The sequence below is a fragment of the Periplaneta americana genome, chromosome 3 (genome assembly GCF_040183065.1).
Source record: "Periplaneta americana isolate PAMFEO1 chromosome 3, P.americana_PAMFEO1_priV1, whole genome shotgun sequence".
In the NCBI taxonomy this organism is placed as follows: Eukaryota; Metazoa; Arthropoda; class Insecta; order Blattodea; family Blattidae; genus Periplaneta; species Periplaneta americana.
The window spans coordinates 44,853,654-44,880,109 of NC_091119.1; the positions used below are offsets into that span (position 1 = coordinate 44,853,654).

At 33.5% G+C, this 26,456-nt stretch overlaps 1 protein-coding gene across 1 annotated transcript; it reads left to right on the forward strand.

The window, feature by feature from the left end:
- Positions 1–76: 76 nt before the first annotated feature.
- LOC138695981 (uncharacterized) lies at positions 77–25,852 on the forward strand. The gene is made up of 3 exons (XM_069820417.1): positions 77–692; positions 802–1,247; positions 5,631–25,852. Exons 1-3 carry the CDS (start codon positions 491–493, stop codon positions 5,793–5,795), a joined length of 813 nt encoding a protein of 270 aa, XP_069676518.1. The 5' UTR covers positions 77–490; the 3' UTR covers positions 5,796–25,852.
- Positions 25,853–26,456: the final 604 nt, after the last annotated feature.

Consider the following 26,456-nt stretch of genomic DNA (forward strand, 5'->3'; position numbering starts at 1 on the left):
TTTGAATTTCGTCGTTCGTTTATTTTCTTCTGACGTCAGTTGCTTAGTAACATATAAACATCATGGATGCTGTAAAATTATGTTGCATCTATGGAAGTTTTTATGTAAATAAAATATTTCATCACGTATGTACTAGGTGAAAGAAAATTAGACGCTCATTTAATTAAATTAATTCACTACCAATGTGATGTCTTCGTTTTGCTTTAAATGTAGTACTGCGTTTAAGAGAAGATCATCTTCGCTGCATACAGATAATCACGCACCTGCGTTACACAATGATCGTATCTTATTTCATCTATACATTATCTTATCTGGAAAAGAGGGTGATAAGTACTGCGATAAGCATAATGTTGTTCATGTCTGAATCGCATGCGTGTTAATGTAACAGTTTATATCACGTTAGTTGTGTAATTCACTTTTATATCCATGTATAAATTATATAAAAAATAATCAGAATTGAAACAATTGCGAATGATTATTTAGTTAAACAATGGATAAACATGGATTACCATCAGTGGAAAAGAAATCCAGAAGCAAATGGAGTAACCGCATTGCAATAATATGTGGGTGCTTGGCCCCTGTGTTTTTTCCACCCATCCATATAGGTATTTTGTATTATTTTTGGGAAGACTTTTCTCGCAGTGTTGACAAACATTTTTGCTCATGTTCTTGCTGGGATACAGTTTTTAAAGGTGAGTTTATTATTATTGTGGGCCTCCTTAATGAACATTTCCCTGTGCGAAATATTTCGATTCGACGTGTGACCAGTGCATTTATAATTGCTATTTTGTACATTTCCAGGGACCTACGAAACAGGAGTCGCAGCATACAAGCATCTGTACTTCAATGCTACAACAAATACGTTTAAAATATGGGTTCTAACAGTTGTTAGTATGATAGCCCTCTATGAATGTATACGATACCTTACACTTCTAGCAATCCAGAGACAGCTGAGGTGGTCAATGCTAATTTTGTTCCTCTCTTCTGTCTTTGCTCACTATTATTCGTGGTGGGCATACGTTAACTATTGGAACGATGACTACTATTCACAGTGGAACCATCAATTATTTTTTACGCTCACAGAACTTTTCTCTACTATTTTCGTCGTACACTTGGCATATTCAGACAATATCGTCACAAATCACAAGGCTCTGGGAATAATTGGCGTGGCACTAATTCATGTTGTTGCAGGAGGATGGGATCAGTTCATTGAAAATGTTGTCAGAGGCGAAGGATATTCACATCAGGTAAGTGATAAGTTCAGCAGAATCCTGTAACTGCGAAAGAACCGTCTCAAATGTATATAGCAAGTATTGAATTTACACTTGTACGTGTTTTATTTAACCATATCAATAGTCGTAACGAATTACCGTAAAGACAATGAACTTAACCACTGGGTCATTCCATGTGAAATCAATCAGGTGACCGAACCTTCTTGTCTCTGATTTTTATGTTCATTAGCACTGGTATATGAGTTGTCTCTGTGAAGCACATTAAAATATATAATTTCAGATTTTTAGACAGTTTTTTTTTTCAAACTGAATTTTTGAAAGTAAGGAAAAATTCCAAATTTTGACTGAACGAAGATTATGAAATGGTCAGTATTTCTGACACTATTGATGCTACTGACTTCATTTTAAAGCTCTTTTAATGAAATAAGGGTGAGAAAATGTTTTTGGAACACTAGGCCCTGGGCTTGAGGTGGGGCAGGGATGTGGCGGGATGGCATCCCAATTTCTTTTGATATGGCTTAAAATCATTCCGTTAACTTACTTCTTAGCACTTTTTAGTATGTAATGTATTTGTGTCTTTATTTTAACGCATGCTATTTAATACTGTAATATGTTTATAGGTCTAGATGAAACACAGAATGTACATACATGGTATATTTTCATATACTGTAAAATTTTATCACGGGATACCATTTGGATCATAATTAAAAACTCAGTTTTACTTCTTGCAATGTGGCTGCAATAAATTTCAAAATGCAAATAGACAAATGCTGATTATTGAATTTAACATTTTTGAGCTTTATTTATTTATTTTTTTTTGCTTATTTTTTCCTCCTTATTTCTACGAACTAAAGCAATATTTAAGTTTACATTTACAGCAATAACCCTTGAGTAGACTCTTAAGAACTTTGCAAATGCAAATTACTCGCTTTAAGATCTCAATAGAATTAGTACTGAAAATTTATACTGCTAATGTCAATCTTAATAATAAAAGATGTGAAAAACTTTTAGTGTCACTTTATTAAGAGTGTAAACACGTCCAATTGGAGTGACAAATTCTACTTTCGTAAGCACTGCTTTTGCGGAGATATCATGTATATCAAGGATCTGAAGGATGGAGATGGTCCCCTGAAATGGAGAAAACTGACTGAGCTTCATTCTCGTGTGAGCATTTATGCCTATATGAGTATGCCCTCTTCCTATAGAAATAACATTTTTTTTCCACGGCTTTCTACTTTTCTATCATTGTTGTGGAAGATTTTTACTAATGTTACAGTACGATTGTCAAGTGTTTTCCAGGTTTAAGGTCAAGGAATGACAAAATTTCTTTATGTGCCACAAATTTTTAAACTTCGTGCTGTGTAATTAGCGACACTAAATTTTTCATTAATTGATCAACTAGCAGACTTACTCGTGTTAATAATGTAAGTTTGTGCAGCTTACAGCTGTTTCGATGCTTCATCACACCATCCTCAGAGCCTACTAGATCTCGGCGTCATCTCGAACTTCTCTGCCTGTTATGTGGGTGCATTTGATTGTTGAAAGGTGTTGAAAAGTGGAGTCAAATAGTGTGTGTGTGTGTACTGAAATTGATCTGTGTGTTGAGAATTTGATCGGGATGTGTTTTAGTGTGTTTGTATTTCAAGTTAGATCAATTTCAGTACACACACACTATTTGACTCCACTTTTCAACACCTTTCAACAATCAAACGCACCCACATAACAGGCAGAGAAGTTCGAGATGACGCCGAGATCTAGAGTCCACGGCAATTCGGAAGGCGGTTGTCTGCTAGCGTTTGCGTCGAGAGAGACAGATAGAGAGAGCAAGGCAGCGTACAACATTGCCACATCGTACTGCACGCACGTGCAATACAAATAGCGCAGGAGAGAATTTAAATTATCAAACGACAATAATGACCTTAGCTGTTGATTACTGTAAGCATGACACCAAACAAACCCTCTTTCCTTCACTAACAATATTCTTTGCACGTTTCTCAATCCCACACCACATGCTTCTGCAGTCGTTTCTTGCACGTTGGCAACATTGCTGCCAGCATCAAGATGGCCAGAAGCGTTCTGCTCGTTAACGTTTTTATAATAATTATACACCTTAAACACTACTTTCCGCGCCTGCTTGTGTAATACTTATCTTTTTACAGTCTCTTCTTCCATTTATTTACCTTACATACACTTAGTAAATGTTAGTTTTACTTATTCAATGTGTTGAAACACTCGCACGTGAACAAACGAACTCAGGAAGTGCTTGTTATAGCCTGATTCTGATTGGTTTTACTGTATAAGCTTGTGACGTCACATACCAGAAATGCTACGGCGCATATAGAAGCTAACCACCTTCCGAAATGACGTCTAGTCTAGTAGGCTCTGAGGATGGTGTGATGAAGCACCAAAACAGCTGTAAGCTGCACAAACTTACATAATTAACATAAGTAAGTCTGCTAGTTAATCAATTAATTATATTCAAGTGTTAAAAGTAGTGTATGCAAGATTCAAAATGGACTAAATTTTTCTTTTTTATTTTTGTCACAGACAAATTGAAACAACACTGAGAGAATGGTTATTTTCTCACTTTGAGAGGAAAGATTGAATTTTTATTTCACGGAATTTGTTGTTTCGTGACATACAGATTCATCACTGCTATGACTTGTCTTCATCCTCGGACCTTGATGCTTAATATTTCCCCATGTGTATCTCGCGTTAACCCGAACAACACTTAGATAAATCCACGCTATAGGAGAGTGACCATTTTCCGCTTGAAGGGGTATACATATCAGCCAGATATGTAACCAGAGGTAATAAAAACCTTTACGATGTAATATTAAATATTAGAAATAAGAATGAAATGTGTATAAAAGGGTTACGTAAAATTAATACTGAATTTTTTAAATAATTTTTGTCACTTTATGAACGAAAGACTATAGCTCACTTACTTATTTTATCATGATGGGGTTTTAACATCGAAAATGCATATATCATAACCAATACACCACGAGGTGCAGACAGAATCATTCAATAAGAAAAGCCCTGTCGAAGCTATTAGTTAAGTAAAATATTAGCATTTTCACTTCGAAAAAATTTATCGGCTTTATTTGATCAGATATTATAATTAAAGAGTCCACTGCAAGAATGGTGGATGTCACTTTTTTGTCGAAAATGAACCAAGACTGTCAATGCATAGCTTAAGACATATAGAATGTACATAGAGAGTTACATGGCATTAACACTGATAGTCATTGTCCAGTAATGATCGGAAAATTACAGTTAAGCTTTAAGCGCTGAGCATTTCAAACTTTCAATCGCTTCTCCTGCAAAATGTATTCCAAATGACATCCATAATTCTTGCAGTGGACTCTTCAATTGTTAGTTTATATTATTCTATAGTGAATGAATTTTAATAGTACAAGTTCTTTTATCCAAGTTAAAATCTCGTCAAGTTTAAACACAAACTGCTAAATGGTTAGTAAATTGCCATACTAATAAGACACAATATGAGCAAAATGTTACAACAGCAACAATGGAATAAAATTGATATAACTTGAAAAAAAAAAATCAGACGTGGTAACTTTTGTTTCGTAGAACAGAGTAACTTGTGTTCTGTAGATAGTCAAACATTATACCAATGAGCAACTACCGGTACACACTTTTACACCAATCCTTTGCCAATGTCCTTTTCACATGTATGCACAGTGAAAATCGCGGGCACTTGAAAAATGATTTGTTTGTTAACTTCGTGTATTTGGAAGTTTCGTGAGTTACATTATTATCTAAAACAGATAATGGCAGAACAGGGTTAGGTTTGTTCTAAAAGTGTTTGACAGAAAACACTGAGTTGAATTGTAAAGATAGTATGATTCAAAATTTTGGTACAATCATACTGCATGGCCGCTATGAAGATGTTTCTAAGCTGGCCAATTTTTCTTCCCATGAGTGTACATGATAGAGAAAACTTTTCTGAATTTTTAAGTAATAATAAATATTCCCCTGATTGAGGTTCTGACTGATAAGTACATCTATTATCAGGCAGTACGTCTCACATGACGATATGTGTCTGAGGAGAAACAATTATTTGTATGCATCTGAAGTCTGACTGTAATATGTAGCAAATCGGCGATGTATGCAATGGAGGGGGGAAAGGAACTAGCCACACTACCCTATTATCTCCTGGCCTAGCTGCCTCATAAGTGGTGTCTTCTTGATATCACTTGTAAGGTTCAGACCTCTCTTTGGACAGTTGACTAAACAACAACAATAATAAATAAATAAAAATAAAATACATGATGTTCTATTAAATTGTAAAATGTTAATTTAAAACAATTATATTGACAATACAGTTCATTTAAATAATATATTGGTTTATAAAGTAAAGTGTTTTATTTGCAGGTGTTACGAGATTTGGGTTTCATGATACCAGATATCCTTCATGTGTGTTTACCATTGTATGAATTAAGACGTAGTCGGAAAGAAAGATCGAGACTTCGTTGTACAGACGTTGTTGGCCTTGTGATGTTTGTGTCTTTAGGATTTCTGATATGTTCTGTTCTTTAGTTAAAAGGAAAATTGATTGGCTTTGTACTCAATAGTGTCTCAGTTATTATTAATATCTGAGTCTCTGTTGGATATGAAGTCCTTGGATAAATTGTTGCTCCTTTGGAGTTATCCATAAGTTAACCGCAGTTAATATTGGGAATAATGCAGAAAAGACACAATATTTTGTACAAGTATAAACTTGATCCAATCGGTTTAAATTTATGGATAACACTGTAATTGCTGTGTTTGCCTTACTAGTTTTAAATCTGTAAGAGCCTAGTAATGGCTAAAGAATAATAATTTTTTTATTGTAAACTATTTGCATACAGAAGCTGGTATGTGGGTGTACAAAGGAACCAATGTACAGTATAAGGGTTATAGATGTGTTATAGAAGCTATCTTAACAGGGAACACCAATAAGCAAACTGGGAGATGATTACTGTAACGACTTGGCAGTCAGATTGTTGAAGCTTTAACGGCCTGTTTGCATGTATACTAGTTTTTTCTCCTGTACAGATGATCAGCTACTTAGTATTACAATGCATTGATGTCGGGGATCGTGATTTTATTTTTTGGAAAGTAGGTATCGTAAATATTCATTAAAAATAATTTTCGTTAAGCACTTCCATGTTGTTCAAGTTTGTATCTCTGTATTGCTTTCTCTCGGGAAAACTTGAAATTGAGTAATTTGCTGTTGTAATAACGATTTTTTAAATTATCAATAATTGTATTAATGTTTTAGTAATCTCGATTTAATACTTAGGCCTACGATATAGTGTAACAGCGAACATTATTTCGAATAATGCTGATAATATTGCAATTAAGATTCATTTAATAAGTGAAATGTGTGAAGTGTGGTGGATTTGAAAATTTCAAAGCTAAACTTGTAGAAGTATGGGTTTGTTATTTTATTTTACTTTATTTTTTATAGAACCATTATTTGTCTGGTATTTCACTCTGGGAAATTTATAACTATAATTTCTTCTACTCAAAACTTTAATGTTTCCATATATTGAATTGAAAATTATTAATATGAGCAACAGTTCTTGGAAGGTTGATATTTTTGTGCTTTTTTAACGGAATAAGAAATGGTTAAATTTATAATTACCTCTAGTGTGATTTGCAGAGAAAGACTGGCTACAAGTATTACATTGTTTTTATTAATTTTTTTTCTCATATGCCCTCAATGCAGATTACATATATATGTATTTCTCTTTTGTCTTTATCAATCATAGTTGATTTTCAAATGGCACAAATAGTAAACCTAACTAATGCGATATTATTCTTGTTACAATGAGTGACTACCATATTTACTCAAATTTGAAGATGTATTTTATTTAATATAGTATATTTTTTCTTTTTGTTATCAAAAGATCTGAAATTTTAAATTTGCTTATTTAGAAAACAGTGATTAATATTATCAATGGAACATTTACGATCTAAAACTAACTAACTTATAATTTAACAAATGAAGAATAGATACCTGTATGTAACTGAAGTAGGCTACTGGAATGTTATACACTAAGCCATAAAATATAAATTTTACACGAGAGCAAAATTAAGACTTGAAGAAGTCTGTAATTCAAGTAACTAACTTTTTATAGTTTAAATGCGGTACAGTTTGTAATTATTATTTGAATGGACTGAATTTAATATTCTAATAAGTTATTTACTTGAATGTGGATTTTATTAAATCTTATGTATGCTCTCTTGTAAAATTTACATCTTATGGCTTAGGACTACTGGGTGTTCATTTCAAAGTGTGTCATGACGTCACTGTTGTGAGTCAGCGATTTGAAGCGGATTTCAGCTTTTATGTCAGAAAAGTTGCCTATTAATCAAGGTGTTCAATCTGAACTTGAGAATATGTACGGTATAACTTGAACGTCGTAGCAACAGATGGCGGTCTGTAAAGTCTGTGTGCTACCATAACCTCTTTCGAACTGTGTTTTGTGCGGGCAAGTCGTACGCAAGGTATTTGTTATCGGTTGGGTACGGCAATATTCCACAATACAAATCAAATGCTCCATGTCCATGTTGACCGTCGAAGCTAATGTCAACAAATACGTACACAATCGTCTTAACTCTCTCCACATATCCCAACAGTAGGAAAAAAACTCACCTCAGTACGTGTTTCCAAACAGTTCACATTCCTGCCACTACTGGAGTTACCGTACATATCGGTAAGTACTCTTCAGAATGAACGCCATACTTGCTAGGCAACTTCTCAGGCATATAAGTAATACGCTTCTGTGGAAGTGTAGGAAGATTGAATTCTCTAGGCTCAAGACTAGCCATATGACGATATACAGAGAGCCATGACATACTTTGAACTGAACACGCAGGATATCATTCTCATCACTTCAATTGTTTTAATGTTTATTTACATAATGCTTATATTTCGTTATATCGAAATTTTCATTAAGTGATATTATTTGAAATTAACATTTTGTCCAAAGAACACATCAGAGAGAAGAACATTAAGAACAACTCGGCATACATTCTCGATCCCACCATCAGATTTGAGACACATGTAGATCAACCGCATGAGGTAGACAGTGAAAAGAAACGCATCTATGAACCAGGAATCCCGTTCTATAAAGATAAATATACCCTTTCCCACATTGATGTAGTAGGTCTGCTGGTGGGAACACGAGGTACCATACCTTCCTTCTTTGCCAACAAATGTAAAAACCTAGGCCTAACACACAGCATTGTGAAGGAAATAGCCATTAGTGCCCTCAAAGGATCGGTTCAGATATTGAGAAATCACTTGTATGGGAGTGATAATGGAAATTTCAAGTTATCTTAACTGATGGCTATTGATTGGTTTAGATATCTATATCAACTAATCCGTAGCTATTATTTTTCTCGCGGTGTATGTCATTCAAATCATTCTAACATAGGATCTGATAATACTACTATCTCTTGCTTAACTGAAAATGAGCATATATGCTACTTTGGTGTAAATTTTTCTGATGTTTTGTATATTCGACTCCGTAACTGTTTCAAATGTAAATTATTTTACCTTTTAGGTATGTTTCCAAATTATATATAATACGCTTTGTCAAATCTGGCACCCTTTTCATAAAGGAAGCTGAATTTATTACTATTACTATTATTATTATTATTATTATTATTATTATTATTATTATTATTATTAATACTTTATTAAATTTATATTATTATGGGATTGATTTCAGTTTAAGTAGCATTAGTTTTGAGAGATGGCGGAAGAGGCCAAAACAAAAAATTTTTGTCATACAACTTAGGTACAGAATTGCATTGTTAGCCTGCTAAACAGCATTAGAATTGAGAATGATAGTTTGTTACGCTATTTGATCCCATCTTCTTCCCAGCCCGTCTCAACTGCAAAAACCTTTCCCTCTTTACTGGAGGAGGTTCCCTTGGTAGTAAGGCAACACATGTGACTGCAGCGCAATATCCACTCGCATATTGCACACATAATGCTGGATTTCTGGACAGTGTCTTTCCAGATGGATTGCCCATGACGAACCTGTTGTTTGGTCACCAAGATCTCATGACCTCACTAGTCTGGACTTTTCCTTGGGGGCAGATGGGTATGTTAATGCACACCACTTCTGTAAATATGATGAGAACCTAAGAAACAGGATTTCGGCCAAGCAGATTTAGTACATGCTATTGGGATTTTTGAAAGAGTCTGATAGGCAATGGATCGTCTCTCTTTTCAGACTTAAATGATGCTCGAAGTGAGCACCACCTCTGACTGTGTTTAGGGAGGACAGGCAGCAGCTCTATACAGCAGGATGACGAGCTTTATGTGATGCAGCACTCCCAACTCTAATGCCATGTAGCAGGCTAAGGGTGCAATGCCAATTTTCAATATGTTGTCTGACAAAATGTGTTTGTTTTGGAGTCTTCTAATAACTGAAATTTAATACACGAACTTTTGGGACATACTGTATAGTTTTTATGCCCTCTTTTATTTTTCAGTAAAATTGTAACTAAAAGACAGATTCCCGAGAACTCCAAAAGCCACTGAAATTTGGTTGATCATCTTTTATTTGGGTAACATGGTAGTACTTTAGATCTCTATTTCCCCTGTGATATATAGCCAGTATTGTTAACGATTTTTGTTAACTTATGTTGTACAATGAGGTATTGTATGAAAGATGGTGTCAAAGTTCGTACAATTGTATTAATCATGGCATATGCGGATTCTTATCCCTTTAGTAAAGACAAATTTATTTCTACAGAGATGTCTCTGAACTATTTAATTACAATTAAACCGTAATTATAATATTACTGTTGCCTCTGTATATGTGTCTCAAAGGAAGCAGTAGACAAAGTAATTCTGTAGTACAGTACATAATTATATTATTTTGGTAGTTGTGACTGTCTTCTACAGTAGAAATGTGAGCACATATCAAATTTTGCAAGTTTTGAACCATTCCCAGAAATACGGGTGGTGATGTGAAGGGTATCTCAAAGTATACATAGAATTTCTGTATAATTTATTGATTTAGGCAAAACAGAAAAAATTGAAATCGTAGTATTTGTCTGCTTCATGTATGTCTCTGAAAACTGGTTCTATGACATATTACTACCTCTTGATAGATTTCAGTATCATCTTTCCTTGATCTTTATAGCACTTTGGCCGGTATGTTTTAGGTCTTATAGTGTGATATTCTGTCAAATGTAATTCCAGTATTGCTGTGTTATTCATTGATCTTAATCTTGCTTACGTGGGCTTACTTGACTTAATTTTGGTAAAAACTAATCATGTTGCACCATTTTCTAACTTGCATAGACATTTGGTTTAGCAATTATTATTTACCATTCTTAATTTAATTCTCTGATTCCAACCTGCTTTGAGATGCCCTAGATAATGTCAATTATATTGTAAATGTATTTAAGATTTAGTTGAGTCAACATGACATGATGTATATATACATGTAACTAATGATTTGTAAGAGAGATAAGTTCACAGTCCGTGTTTGTGAATGATGAATTCGAGAGTGAAATGACTATGTCGACTAAGAGTTTCCTAAACATTGGTCTAGAAAATTGTCAGTCTGGCACAAAGAACTATAGACAGAAATACACGCACTACTTAGTAAAATGAAGGAAACAGTAGGACATTACATTTTACTCTGTCGAATTTATTATCCACAAGGAGTGTAATAGTATCGAAGTCAGATGTTTTATTGATGTTAAATGTGCCTAGATCAGAAGAGTATATTTTGTTGTTTATTCACGATAAGTTTTACTTTTGTGGGACCCACCAACATCTGTTCTCATCATTGGTCTTGGTGGGTCCTTAGCAGTGGTGTTAATTCTATTGGGTAAATGCACCATTTCAGAAAGAAAGAAGATTCAAGCATTTGAGAACACCAAGTGCTTTGTTCTGAGAGGCAGCATTATTTTTCCTTATGATTGGTGTAAATGCTCAAGCTGTGTATGCTATGTTGGTAATGAATTCTTGATATATGAAGGGTTCAGAACCATAGTAGGCCAAGCACCATTTACTAAAACCATAGAAAACACGGGTTATTACCATAATTCAATGGAAACATATAGCAAGTAATATAAAGTATACACATTAAAACTAAATGATATGTCAATCTCCATTAAACTATGGTATTCACTTAACTTTAATCCTTGCTTTTTCCGTTTTTAATAAATGGAGCTTGGCCCACTATGGCTCTGAACCCTTCATATAAGCATTTATTAGATGCGTCCTATATGGAAACAAAATTTATCTTTTGTATTTCATAGCTACAGAACATATCGCCAGTCTATGACGGGTACATGTTGACCTCTTGCTCAGTCATTATGCGATCTCTCGGTGGGTGGAAACATGTATTAGGCTGTACATACAGCAGAAATACAGTCTTATTTCGAGTGTGGTTGAATGCAGCTACTTTTCTCATTTGTTGTGTGGCAGTGGTCAACAAAAATATTAATTGATGGAAGATATGCAGAGAGTTCCTATGCAGACCGGTCCCAGATAGTCATATTCCGTCAGTTTCATGATGGTAGTGAGAAGCGCTTGTCCCAAGAAAACTAAGTGGTTGGGATCAATCTGCGTAGGGAAGTGGAACCAGAGCTGATGGTGGTGATATTGTTGATGAAGGTGTTAACATATATACATATACACGAAATACAGTATAAAAATATAGGAGTGCAATTTGAAATTTCAAAGTAGGGGTGGCTAATGGTGGGGAGAAATCTAAAATGCAATTAAGCCTGATTTCAGGCTTTCCCCTCAATATCTAAATTGAAGTGTTTTTTGTTTAAATTGAATTCAATTTAAATAAGTTATTTAGACTTGGAAGTTTTGAAATGAAAGCCCTGTATATACTTGGAGCAAGGCTCTGTCTCCAATATCAAGCAGAACATTTATAGGACTGTGAGGAGGATGACTATCAAATGTTGTTATGTGTGCGTAAGTTTTAATCTGGTGAAATGCCGAGAGAGTGCAGTGGTGTGCAATGTCGAAGACTGTGGTAGCAACTTGGCAAGTGGCCATTGCTCTGCCTGTCATAGACTGATGAAAGCACTGTATTACTCGCGTTTTTTTAAATCAGTGGCGCTTTTTGTAAAAATATTTTGTGAGGGCAGTTCAAACTTGAAGTAGTCTTGCATTTTTAAATACGTATGTTGTAAATAATAGCATAATATTCATTTTTTAAAATTGTAAATAAATTAAAAGATTTAAGAAAAATTACTGCATACTTTCATGAAGTTCAAATGATTTTCTGCTGATCAGAACTTCGAATGGACACAAAGAAATATAAAGAAAATTAATTAATTGCATAATTAACCGTCTAGGAATGAATATTCTTAGATCACCATGATTGATTAAAGACTGATTGTTCATATGATCATGTGATTTCTCATTACTAATGGTAAGAAATACAGACATTCATTCTGCAAACAGAATTTTCAAATAATATTTCGGCCGAGAGAAAAACAGTAAGATTCATTTTAGTGTAGTTATTTTGGTATACTGATTAAATGGAAATGTTTATTCTTAATTTATTAACTACGGAAGAGTAAAATAACTTGAGATTTATGAGAGTGCAGGGCCCATTTACTGAAATCACCAATGATTTAAATTGTGTAGATCATTTTATAGTTATTTAATGTTTTATACAGGGTGTCCCAACTAGAACGCCGAATTTAATAATATTAATATATTCAATAAAACAGATAATGTAACAAATAACAGTTCCACCAATCCAACAACAAGACAATCATGCAATGTCCCAATAATGTTTTGTTGTTACTGGGTTGGCAACACTTGCCTGTTTTTGTTGCAGTTATTCATACTATTAAATCTGGCGTTCTTGTTGGGACACTCTTTATATTTTGCTTAATTAGGTGCTTGGTTTATTACTTCTGTGAGATCTATAGAGAAATATATGATGAGTATTACAAACAAGACACAGTGCAGGGGGAATTTTCTTATATCTATGCATAATAAATGTGTACGAAAGTAGAACATTTGAGCACATAATTTCCAATTGCAGTTTTGTGTGTATATAATTTCCGTTAATTTCCCCACTAGTAGTTGCTGTGATCAATTTATTTTACTTTTCTCAATTCACTTCTGTATATTTAATATGTTTGTTACTAACTATTTATTGTTTTAGTGATAAGCAGGAAATTATATTTTTTTAAGGGTTGTTTTTAAGAGTTGTCTTTCACAATAACAAAAAGTGGAGGAGTGTTTCTGCCACAGAATGTTAAAAAAGCAGCTTTGTGTTGAAAAGATGTGTGTTATATCTTAGAAAACCATAGTTATCTAGAGCAAGCTTATGTATGACTCAGGTGAATGTTTTACTAATTTAGACTTTAGTCTGTGCCATATCCAATGCATAGCATTCAAAGATATTAAGTCTGTACACACGGTTGAAAATTCCAAATTCTTACGTCTTTACAAGAATTTAAAAACTTTGTCACTAGAAATTCACGTCAATATATAGGCCTATTAATTTGTTTTAATTTCCTGTTTACGATGTAGTTTTCTTTTTGTTTTACAAGGTCGTTGGTGATGTCTTAAATATTAATGAGTGTAATGCAGGAGAACACCTTTCTGCTCAGTTCATTTCTGTGAAGTGATGCATTGTATTACAGGAAAGAATTCTGTTCACCTTGTTTTCATTTTAGCGTCTTATTTTGTTTGTTCCTCAATATTGTTTTCACACTCATACTGGCAGTTAACATTAAACGTACTTGTATGGTTATGGCAGATGTAATTGGGATGTGAGTTTCAGTTCACAGTTATTTTCCCGTGAATTTCACTCTTGTCAAGCATAACATCATAGTTGTAATTTTGGTAGCCTTTTGCGGCATTATATACACTGAACACAAGATATTTCTCTGATTATAAATATTTTTTTCTGAAAAAATATGCAACATGTGCTCCATTTATTATCTGGAGAACATCCGATACTCGATTCCATGTAATTTTTTCACCAACATCACTTAATTGTAGTTTTCTGATCATTGAATAGACAATTACTTAAAAAAAAAATAATTTTAAAGGTACAAATTTGACGAAGGTTGCCATAGTTCTATTTCAAATGATTAAACATCACGTATTTTAATGTAACACGATAAAGATAAAGTTGTTCCAACACCAACACTATCTTTTTCTTTCAAAGCACATAACGACTTTGACTTATTCAAGGCAGTTTTTCTACAAAAATTAGTATACGGTTGTGAAATATGAGTAATATATAATTTATATTTTGTTTCTGTTTAAAAATATAATGTAATGAAGTGTAGTAATATTTGTTCATTGACATTCTAAATATCACCATTTTTACAATAATATCATTTATTTCTAAAACTTAAACTTAACTCCATGTTGAATCTTTCGTACACTACTTTTAACACTTGAATATAATTGATAAATACATAGCACAAGAAAATGGTTACAACTCAAACATAATAGACAACATCATAAGGAAGACAAAACAAAAACTCAACAAACACAAAAACACACAAAACACAACACAAACACAAGAACACAAGAAATACATCACACTAACATACAAAAACAAAAACAGACACAAGATCGCATCCTCATTCAGAAAACAGAAATACGACATAGCATACAGAACAGAAAACACACTACAAAGACATCTCAACACACAAACAACACAAACAAATAAATACTGTACAACCACACAGGCGTATACAAACTCACATGTAATAGTTGCGACAGTTTCTACATTGGACAGACAGGCAGATCATTCCAAACTCGATACAAAGAACACATTAAGGCAATAACAAGAGGGCACAATACATCTACATATGCCGAGCACATAACTAATGTTAATCACACATACAATAACATAAATACAGACATGGAAATCCTACACATACAACCCAAAAACTCAACACACTAGAACAATATGAAATATACAAACACACTAAAACACACCCTGATCAAATTCTCAACACATAGATCAATTTCAGAACACACACACTATTTGACACCACATTTCAACACTTTTCAACAATCGAACGCACCCACACAACAGGCAGCTAAGTTCGAGATGATGCCGCGATCTAGTAAGCTCTGAGGATGGTGTGAAGAAACACCGAAACAGCTGTAAGCCGCACATGATTACACAATTAACACGAGTAAGATCGCCATTTAATCAGTTATTTAAACTTAACTAATGTCATCTACATCTTATGATTCCAATTACTAGATGCATGTTGACAGTACAGTGTTGGATGAATATTAATGCTTATTTCCATACTAAATATGATCACTTTTTAGAAAGATTATGGTTTATTGCTCTTATGTTTTCAAAACCTAAAATTTATTGCCATCCACGTTTGATTGATGCTTCAAATTATCAATTGCATGTAGACAATGCAATGTTTACAAAAACAATAGTATTAACATTTTTATCTTAGGGTGTTTGTTGTGGTCAGCTTTGTTGTTTGAATGTTGTGATCAAGCTACTCACTTTTGTTTGTGATGAAGTAAATGTTTTGTTCATTCTAGATTCTGTGGCTTATTGAGATATAAGGTTATGTTACATATTTTTTTGTATTCCTTGCACACTTAGTCAGGAGCCCTGTAAAGTAGTTTAAATACCTAACATAGGAAACAGCCTAAAATATTATGAGTGATAATATATTTAAGTAGGTCTTTAGAATTTTAAATATTTTATCCAATGTGGAATTAAAAAGTTAACAAGTCTCATCTAATATTTCATCTAATTACCTCTCTGCATTGCGATATATCAGTCAGTCATAGTCATCAGAAGACTTAGGAAGAAAGAAAACAAAAATGTTCATATACCACTTTGCTGATAACACCTTGATTTTTAAATACTTCTTTTTTACATTCAAGATAATCCTGTTGTAATTGGCTGTGAAGTTTGATGTGTTCTGAAATGTATAATTTTTTATCTGTAGTGTGTTTTATGTGAGGTAAATTAAGCTCCAATATGAAATACTTGTTTATGTTAAAGAGGATCCCATTTTTTTAAAATCTGCTGAAAAGAATTTGATTTATATCTTGAAAAATTTAAATGTGCCAGTACGGGGATGGGAGGAGACTTGAGGCTGGTTCACAATAAACTGGGAACGGAAACAACGAAAACGAGAACGGAAATAAAGTTAAAATAAATGTATTTAAATGTGAGCATTCACAATAATTAATTGTGAATGCTCACATTTGAATACATTTATTTTAACAATATTTCCGTTCTCGTTTTCGTTGTCGTTTCCGTTCCCGGTTTATTGTGAACCAGCCTTTAAACAAACGTATGCTTTGAAAGGTCTCGATAATTACAAAACACTATTTTTTTTTTCTTCTGTAACTGAAGAATTTCTTACTGTGTGCCATTTGTCATATGGCTAGAGCAGCGTTTTTCAACCTTTTTCGACATGTGGCACACTAAATTTGTAATTTAAAATCTCGTGGCACAGTCATATAATATAAAGAAGTAGTTCCTAACCAGGGGGAATATTTTTTTCCATAAAAACAAATAAAATACGAAATTTTTAATGGTTGTTACGATATTCTACGTTTACTGATCTGGCAACCCTGGCTTTTAGTCAGTCATTTTCTTCTCTGCCATTCTCACATTGTATTTACTGAATGTTGACTTGTCCTGCATTCTCTGAAAGTTGACTCTTGTAGACTTATATTTTACTACTCTTCTCACATTTATTTTTTCAATTTTCCCTACGACAAACTTTACCACCACTTTAATTTTCTCGCAGCACACCAGTTGAAAATGGTTGGGCAAGAGCATTGGCTTTTCACGCTGATAAACTGGGTTCCATTCCCTGTGAGTCCAACTGGAATTTGTGGTAGACAAAGACAGTGCTTGGTGGTAATTTTTGGCAAGATACTCCCATTTTCCCTGCCAGTATTCCATCATTGCTCCGTTAATCACATAGTGCTATGTAATTTGCTTTTTATAGTGCACCAAGGGCAATGCCTACAGGTGGCTGAAAGAACTATATTTTCTGCGCATTGCCCAAATTTGGGTGAATGACGTAAGTCAAGTACCCACCATTAGATTAAAAAAATCTTGCCAAAATAGTATATGAACATTTTTATTATTTTCTTTCTAAGAATATGCATCAAGTCGAAATAATGCTTTATATATGTGGAGTACTTCTCATTGATATGCTTGATGATGGAAACCATCAAGAATTTTCGAAACAACGAAATTTTTATGTTTCACCAACTTCTAATGCACCCTAAGCTATACCAAATATCAGCAGTTTAGTTCTCTTACATAATAGATCTAGTTTCCTCAACAGTTTAGTGGTCATTCCATTTATCCTCTACTTATTGGTTTGTATTTAAAGGATGTCAATAGTATTCTGTCATGTATTTTATTACATAATTGCTCCAAATATTTTGACCGATTCATTCCATTCATTACTTTGCGAAATGTAATAATTTATTACCTTAACTTCTCATTTATCTACAACAAATTGACACACTTTCCCTACCCAATAGTGTACGACCTTAGTCCTTTGAAATTTTAAGGTGTTTATTTTCTTGCCTTCACATCTTTTCATACATCTCATTAATATGCATGTAACAGTACTAATTAATATGTTATTAAACATTTCATTTTGATGCCTAAATAATGAAATACGATTTCATTTTGAATTGTAACTGTAGCTATGTTTTTATATACAGTATTTAACAGTAAAGTCAGAGTTTATTATTTTACGTCAGTATTTACAGAGATAAGAGAATATTGCGTGTCTTAGACAAATAATTGTCACACTTCAAAATGCTGTCAGAATTTATCATTACTCGTGGGAGTCATAGAAATGGAAGACACAATGTGTATTGACATCTATTTGTTGACCTGGGATATTGAAACATGTAGGCTACTCCTCCATTACATTAATTTGTTGTATATCAAAATTTCATATTTTGATCTTAAAAGTAATTTTTAAATGTTACCCATGCTTTGTGGAAATGTTTGTAAGCACTAAAGATTTGCTAAGTTTTTTATATAGATAACTTTTCTGTGATAATTGAAACTATTATATTATTTCACCTCATTTAATGACTAGTTTCGACTTAATATCCGCCATCTTCAGATTTATTAGCGAGATTGTGTCAAATAGGGTAACATTGTTAACCTTTTATGATAGTAACTTTTTTCATTGCCGTAATTACGTAGTTTGGAATATGAAAATATTATGTCCGCACTTTATATTTAGATATGCGCGAAATAAATATACAATTTATAAAAACATAACTTGAAACATGTGCTTATAAAATGAAATTCACCAATTTGTAGTGCTTGCTTAGCTATTGTAGAAGCATTCCTCTATCATTCAGCACTTCAGAAAGAGCTTTAAGTTTCACATTATGTTCAAACAGACCGTTAGTTCTGCTGCTACTGCTACTGTTATTGTTGATGATAATGACGATGACGTCTGTGATGGTGATGTGGTTTGTTTGGTATTATGAACTATAACTTCTGCATTAAGGACAGTCTTGCTGTGCAGACAGTTCTTGTAACTAACAGTTCAATGTATTATGTTAGTAGATGAGGTTTGAGGATTTCGGAAATTGTTTAATGGTGGAATTAGAATGATAAGGGGAAACCCAAAATGCTCGGAGAAAATCTGACCCACAGCCATTTTGTTCAGTATGAATCTTAAAGAATCTGCCAAGAATTGATGTGACTGGAATGAGTTATATCTGGCTCTTGCTCTAGCAAAAGTATGTACGCATGTCTTCAATAATCTGAATTTAGCAATGAATTCATTATACTTCTTGCTTCCTAATATCTAATAAAATATCCTAATACTTCTTCAAGCATGACATGTGCTGAGGTGTTCCATTATGGATCTTTTCTTCCTGTTGATATAAGACACAATTTGGAGATAGCAGAAAGTCAGCTTAATGAAAAGACACACCAGTAAAAGTAACACTGTACTTTGAAGACGAGAAAATGATGGAATGTGTGTGGATTTTAATGTAGACTTGTACCTTAATAGCAGCCTATGTAAGATAAGTACAGTTTGATGTACCGTACCTTCCCGTATTACATTCCTTTACCAATATGCCTCATTAGTCTTTTCTTATTAACTTTAAATGTACCTTTGTTCTGAGTGTATTGCAATTTCTTTCCTATAGTATATAGTGACTATAGACTTCATTGTTTTTATTTATCTTAACTCTTCTTTGAATAGTTTGATTATAAAAATTGTTAGATTATATAGAGTTATTAAATTTTTGTAACATTTTTTTTGTATATGAATCATATCACATGTTTAACTTAACAATAAGTACTTTATAAAAAATTTGTTTTACCTTAGAGTGAAATTTTATCAATAAGTAAAGAGTATAATTTAACTTCGGACTGATATTTATAAGTTTTACGAGATTAGCAGTGCATTTTCACATCTTACATTTGTAATGTTTTCGAAATATACTAAACATTATGGGCGTTACATTGAAGTTTCAGTATTTATTATTAATTTCAGGTTATGTGAATCCAGTAACGATAAACTTCTTGATTGGAATTCACGAAATGTTTTCATTCTTTTTATTTTTCTCATTTGTATAAAACTATTGTAAATCACTTGTTGGTGTAAAATTTTATTAGAACTTTATAGCAGTTTTGAGAGGGAAATTTTTTAAATTTTAGGTTTGTTACAATTTGAAGTTAAAATTACTTATAATTTTATGATGTGATATTTAAGAATTCATTTATTTTATATATTTAATCTTTTATAAAGTGTATGTAAAATTGTAATGAATTACTCTTTGCCTATGTTATATCAGAATCATTACTGTTTTAATGTTATGCCTGCCTGAGTTGCTTATGGAAGCCATTTTGTAAATGTCAAGACAGACTATACTTTGATTAAAAATACTTTGTGATTGCACCAAAATACGATCATAGGAAGTTACTACGGTTGCTATATGGCAACAAAAAATCTGTGACGTAGTAGCATTGTTGCTGGTTTTCATTTTATGAACAAAGCCATGCTTGTTTGTGTTTTGTCTGTTGTGTTGCTTGTGCATATATCAGTTCCCAGCTAATGCAAATGAGTTTATTCTATTTTGTTATATAGTTATTATTCATGGTGTTGTAGTTTAATTCAATGTTAAATCTGTTTGTTTCGTTGTCGTTATTGTTTTATTATTATATTACCTGTATTTATTTTGTAATTTTCTTCTCATTGCATGAAGTTTGTTTAGTATCGAAACACGACGATAGATTGCATGTGCACATCAAGTGAAATATATGGCAATATTGCTTTCATCAGGCTGGCAATCACAAAGTAATTTTAATCCAAGTGTAGATATTGATGACTTGATTGAGATACTGACTTGTTGTATTTGTGTAAAACAGTTTGCTCAATTATTTATTTTTATTTCAGTATGATTTTATTTAAGATGATGTAATAAAATTCATCTGGGCAAGATAAATGCAATAACCATATAAATAGTCTGGTACTGTTAATCATATTCCTGCTCTCTAATAACTGAAACATTGTAGTACAATCTTCGAAGATGCTAGAAATCCAGTACTGAATGTAATACCTTATATGTCTACATTTACTAATCACTTTGTATATTAAGTAAATGGTTTGTTATGTAAATGCTCCCGTGTATAATTCTAATACAGTGCTTTTCTTTCACACTGCGGCCAGAGCATGGCAGCTCGCATGCCGATCGCAGCATCTCGAACTTGCTCCAAAACAGTCATAATATTCCTGTAGCTGGGACTCCTGCTGTCCGTGCATAAGATTTGCGCATGTTTGTGGCAACAGCAGGTTCTGTGAATGAACAGCAGTCGCACCAAAGCCATTGTCTAGTTTGTTTCGTTCCTGTTCCATGCATGTATGAAACCATCGTCTAGTTTGTTTCGTACCTGTTTCATGCATATAAATGTACGAGTTTTAAGTGCTAGTTAAGTTACGAGTGTTATAAGTGCTTATGCAGTTTTCCATAATGCCTTGACACAATTACACATTACCACAAAGGATTTTTATGTACAACACATATGTGATGAACTTTTGTAGAGAAGTTAGAAGGCGATTTGAAACATAATTTCCCATACAGAGAAACCGTACAAAGACTTGTGAATAAATTCAGGGAAACGGGGTCTATTCGCAATGGAAAGCGAAAAGTAACGCAATCCCCTGATTTAACTATATGCAATTTTTATCTATGGAGGAACTTGAAGAATAAAGTGTAAGCAACAAACCCCCATACATTGGAAGAACTAAAAGAAAACATCAGGCGAAAAATTGACTCAATTTCGGATATTAAACTCTCGAGTGTGGATGAAAATTTCCTGAGAAGGCCAGAAATGTGTGGATAGAGAATGAAAACATTTCCAATGTCTCTTATGATAAGGTGTGTGCTTATTATCATTGTAATTGTAACTGTAACTATGAGAATGTGAAGCTGTAGCAGGGATATACATAACTGTTTGGCGGAAGTCCGAGATGCTGTGCCGACGTGTGAGCTACCATGCATTGGCTGCAGTATGAAAGAAAAACACTGTACTAATGGGGTATTTGCCAAACTTGTCTTTCTATATTTAATTCCTATTTTTAATTAAATTATAAAAGATGATTGATGAAAATCTATGGTAAAGGACTGAATTCACTCTGAATTACAATGGCCAATGGACAAAATGAATTTAGTTCTATACTTCTTTATGGGGGAGGAAAGAAACTGGCTACCGTACCCCATTATGTTCTGGCTTAATTGCCTCATGAGTCATGAGTAATGCCTTATTGGTGTTACTTGTGAGGTTCAAACCTGTCTTCAGACAGTTGACTAAACAACAACAACAACAACAAAAAAACAACTTCTTTATGAAAGTCTGAAGAGTTTCAAAATTATACATTTTTTCTTAAGAATATATTCTCCATTATTATAAAATTGATATGTTACAGTGTTAGTTAATAACAAGTAAATGAGATTTTCTTCAGTGCATGAGAAACAAGCTGTCAGAATCTTCATTGCGAATGTACGCATAATTGCGAAAGTGGAATTTTATAGTATAAATGCCTACTGAAAGTGATAACAATTCTTGGTGTTGCATCCAAAAGGGAAATAAAGTTAGAGATTTCATGTCATAGATTTATGGCACCTAAAAGAATTCTGTCCTGAATTAAGGCAAAATTTATAAACTTTTGCTGGTTTACATGAAAATTAAACTTTGCTAATCATCATCCTCACTTATCTTATTACCGAAGTCAATGAATTCTTCCTTAAAGAAGTGCCTCTACTTAAAAAATCAATGCAAGTCTGTCAGACTAACATCTAGTGGAGTATACAGAAACTTTTTGAGTTGACAATTGCAGTGCAGGAAACCGCAAGTTGCTGTTTTTAGTACTTTTTGCGTTGTTAATGTGTGAAATCGGTTAGAGACTTTATGAACACGGTGTAGTTCACTGGTTGTTGATTTGCACTCATATCAAAATTTGAATTTACAATATAAATATTAATTAAAAAATCTTCTACAGTAGAACCTCTATTATCCGTGGAAATGAAGAGGGTGAACTGAATGGTTAATTGAAAAAAATCGGATAATCCGTACCATAAAATATTTTATGCTCGACCATGCCAAAATGTAGTAATTATACACCTGGTAGCAGCCCTTTAATGGACCTCATTAAAGTACACCTATTCATTAAAGTTCAGGTGTTCCACCAATCAGAAAATACCATTGTAGCGATATGAAAGCGCAAGTATAGATTATTCTCGGATATGCAATCGAAAAACAACTAGCGCGAGACATATGTTTCTCGGAAAAAAATCAATACTTTCGCGTCTGCGCACCTCACAACTTACGAGGTATTGCACGAGATCAGTTCCGCTCCCCAGTCAGATAAGAATAACATGAATACTTATGAATAATTTCAAGTTAGAAATATTGTCAAGCATAAAAAGTCGTATGAAACTTGAATATAATGTTAATTAAGACGCTCATATGAAAATTATGAAACTCGCTTGCGCTTGTTTCATAAACATACTCGCGTCTTAATTACTACCATTATAGGCTCGTTGCATAATGTACTATTCATGAATTAAAAGCATAATAGTTTCGTAATTTGAAACTCCTAATATACTGCAACCACCTGTGTCTTCATACTACACATTACACTATACAACATGCTGGTTATAATAACTAATACAGTAATATGTAGCACTTTATTCGTGTTTCATTTTACTAAATCCCGCACATTTCTACTGCTACTCTCGTATTCTTATGTGAGATGAGCCACGGTTTTTCCTTTCCCAAACCGATAACACGTTTTCTTTTGACATTTTGCAGAGAATGATTAAATTATGCACGAGTTTTCAATTTTGTGGAAGTTCTTGGAGTAATTTCTTTAAAACAGTGGCCGGCAGATGCTGCAGTTATGACGTAAGAGCCAGTCAGGCCTCAAGAGCTTGGAAGAGCGAGCAGTTGAGTCGTATTATTGTTATCACGCACCAGCGCAGTGGCGTCAGTGCAGCAATGATACGACAGTTCTTGGAGATAAATTGATGGAATCACATTCCTGTATTTTGCTAGGGAATAACTATTCTGCGGTCATGATGGCAACATTCTTGGCAAATTCCCCGTCATTAAAAGAACGCATGTTCTTTGCAATGGCTAGTGAAATCCTATATCTTAAGCCATAAGCTTACCATTGATTCACTGACAGTGTGTTCCCTAGCTTCACTTAACAATTTATCTTTCAATTGCTGCACTAGTACTTGTCGATATTCTCCCCCATATTTGTCATAATCATTTGTGAGGCATAGAGAATAATGGCGTTGTATATTAAATTTCTTTACATGCTGAAACAGCTGGCCACAAATCAAACACTTCGCCATTCCTCCATACTCCATAACACAGTTTGATCTCGACAAAGCATTTAGCTTGGGCAGGATAGTAACACAAAGTGATGGTGTGTTTCAAAAGTTGAAATATACTTTGCATACTACTCACCAAGTTAGGGCCTATACAGTTCAATGTGTATATTGTGTAGGAAAATGTCTGTTAAAAACACTTGAACTGTTTTCAAGTTTCCGAGTAGACAAAGTGTTGTAGTACTGCTTAAATTATTTATTTCTATATTTGTATATTTATAGCAGTTTCGGAGCCTCATTTACATAATGCGAACGCTTCTGCAGCTGGCTGTATTATGAATTTCATATTATTATAAGTATATTAAATTTGATTACAAACAAAAATATTTTGTTATTGATTTATCACGGATGTACAATTTTGTTTTCGTACAAATGTATTGTAATTGTGCTGTTCCCATACTACCTCAGACGAATAGATTGTGCTCTGTCAGTGCATAGGCGCCATACCACCACTGTTCAGATGAACCTTCTCTCCTCGCTGTGCTCAGTATGCAGAGATTGCCGAGCAAAGAGCGTGGCGGCTCCGTGGTATGACGTCACAGAGCACGGAACATGCCGGTCACTGCTTTAAAAGAATATAGTGACTATTTTACAAGTTGTGAAAAACACTCCCTCCCAAAAGTAAATGTTTCTACTGCTGGTAACTACCATTCCTAATTTCCTGCTACATACTGTGTAACGGTAAAGGCTGGTAATAACCCTCTGTAGCAAAAACGCATAGGCATACTAACATAATAAGCTGTACTTCGCATTTTTCTGCAGAAAAAAAAAAGACAGTCGGATAATCCACTAATCAGTTAATAGAATGACGGATAATCGAGGTTCTACTGTATATCGAAAGTGTACTACACAATGTCTTGAAGAAGCTCATAATATCAAAATATGCTTCCAGTGTTTAATTAAAGATAAAAGCAGAGTTGTTATAGTGTTATAGTGATGGAGGTTTTTGCTTCAGGTAAAAAAAAAAAAAAATTCGTTCTAGCAGGATTATACCACAGAGCTGTATTGAATTTAAGATGAAAAGAAAAATGGTTATAAATTAACATGTCTGTTAATGAGAGTTAACTTTCAGCATTACAGAAGTTCATAAATGTTATCTTGTCACTATATTATTCCAACATGACATAATGTTGGACTTTGAAGGCGCAATCTCTACTACCGTATTTTTTTTTATCTGATAAGTGTTCTGTCCAACTTGACTTCTGACACTGGTTTACCACAGTGTGTAATACAGGGTTTGATAGAGAAAGTATATTCTGTATGCAAATGCACTGCTAATATCAGTATTACAATTTTGTTTCTCCATAGTACTCATTATTACCAGCTTATATGAAACATTTTTTTTTTAATATTAGTTGACCTGAGTACCAAAGACATTGTTATACAGGAACTTTATCTTAAAATACTACTGAGATAAACTTCCTGGATAAATATACGTCCTCAGGAATGTTGTATGTATTAATATGCTGTGCATATGAAAGATACTTTAGAAATATAACAAAGTGATGGGAAGATTGCTGTGTGGATATTGCCACACATCTACTGTTCATAACAAAGGCATCTTGTTTTTATTCTGATGTTAATTATTTAATATATTTTCTGTATCAGATTTGAATTAAGTGCGTACAAATACAGAGATGTGCTGGAGATTATGGAATGAATTAAAATGATATTAACCTGATTGTTTTGTTTTAATACATTCCTCATCCTTATAAGAACACTTACGATACCTAGAGGGGAAGGTAAGAGAAAAAGGAGAGGCAGAGGAAGAGGGGGAATGTTTATTACTATCAATTCAGTCTAATAACTTGGGAAACCTTGAATGTCAAGGTGCGGCATCATCCAGCTAACATCCTGCGAAATCAGCTGCAAAGAAGGATGCCACTACAATCAACAATGGGAACAAAGACATAGTTGGCTGGAATACAGTGAAGAAAAAGAAGGTGCATTTTGTAAACTATGCCAAAATTTTATAAAAATGTTGCAGAAGTTCTGCAAAAGATAGGTGGGGTATTCATAATCGTTCCATTCACAGCTTCCAAAAAGCTTTAGAAAAAAATGGGAAATTAGAGAAACATGAAAACACTTCAGCCAACACTGCAAATTTAGAAATGAAAAATCTCAGGAGGCAAACTAAGAAAATCCATTCAAGCTTATATTGTTAAACACACTGAAAGTGAAAGAGACAAATAGAAAGGCTTAAAATACTTTTGCAAGACTTGTATTTCATTGGTAAAGGAAGAAGTAGCTCACACTACTAAACAGAGTTTGATCGAAAGAACTCT

Coding starts and splice junctions, on each gene's coding strand:
- LOC138695981 (XM_069820417.1), top strand. CDS start 491: ATGGATAAACATGGATTACCATCAGTGGAAAAGAAATCCAGAAGCAAA. Junction 693..801: donor CTGGGATACAGTTTTTAAAG/GTGAGTTTATTA, acceptor GTACATTTCCAG/GGACCTACGAAACAGGAGTC. Junction 1,248..5,630: donor GCGAAGGATATTCACATCAG/GTAAGTGATAAG, acceptor TTTTATTTGCAG/GTGTTACGAGATTTGGGTTT.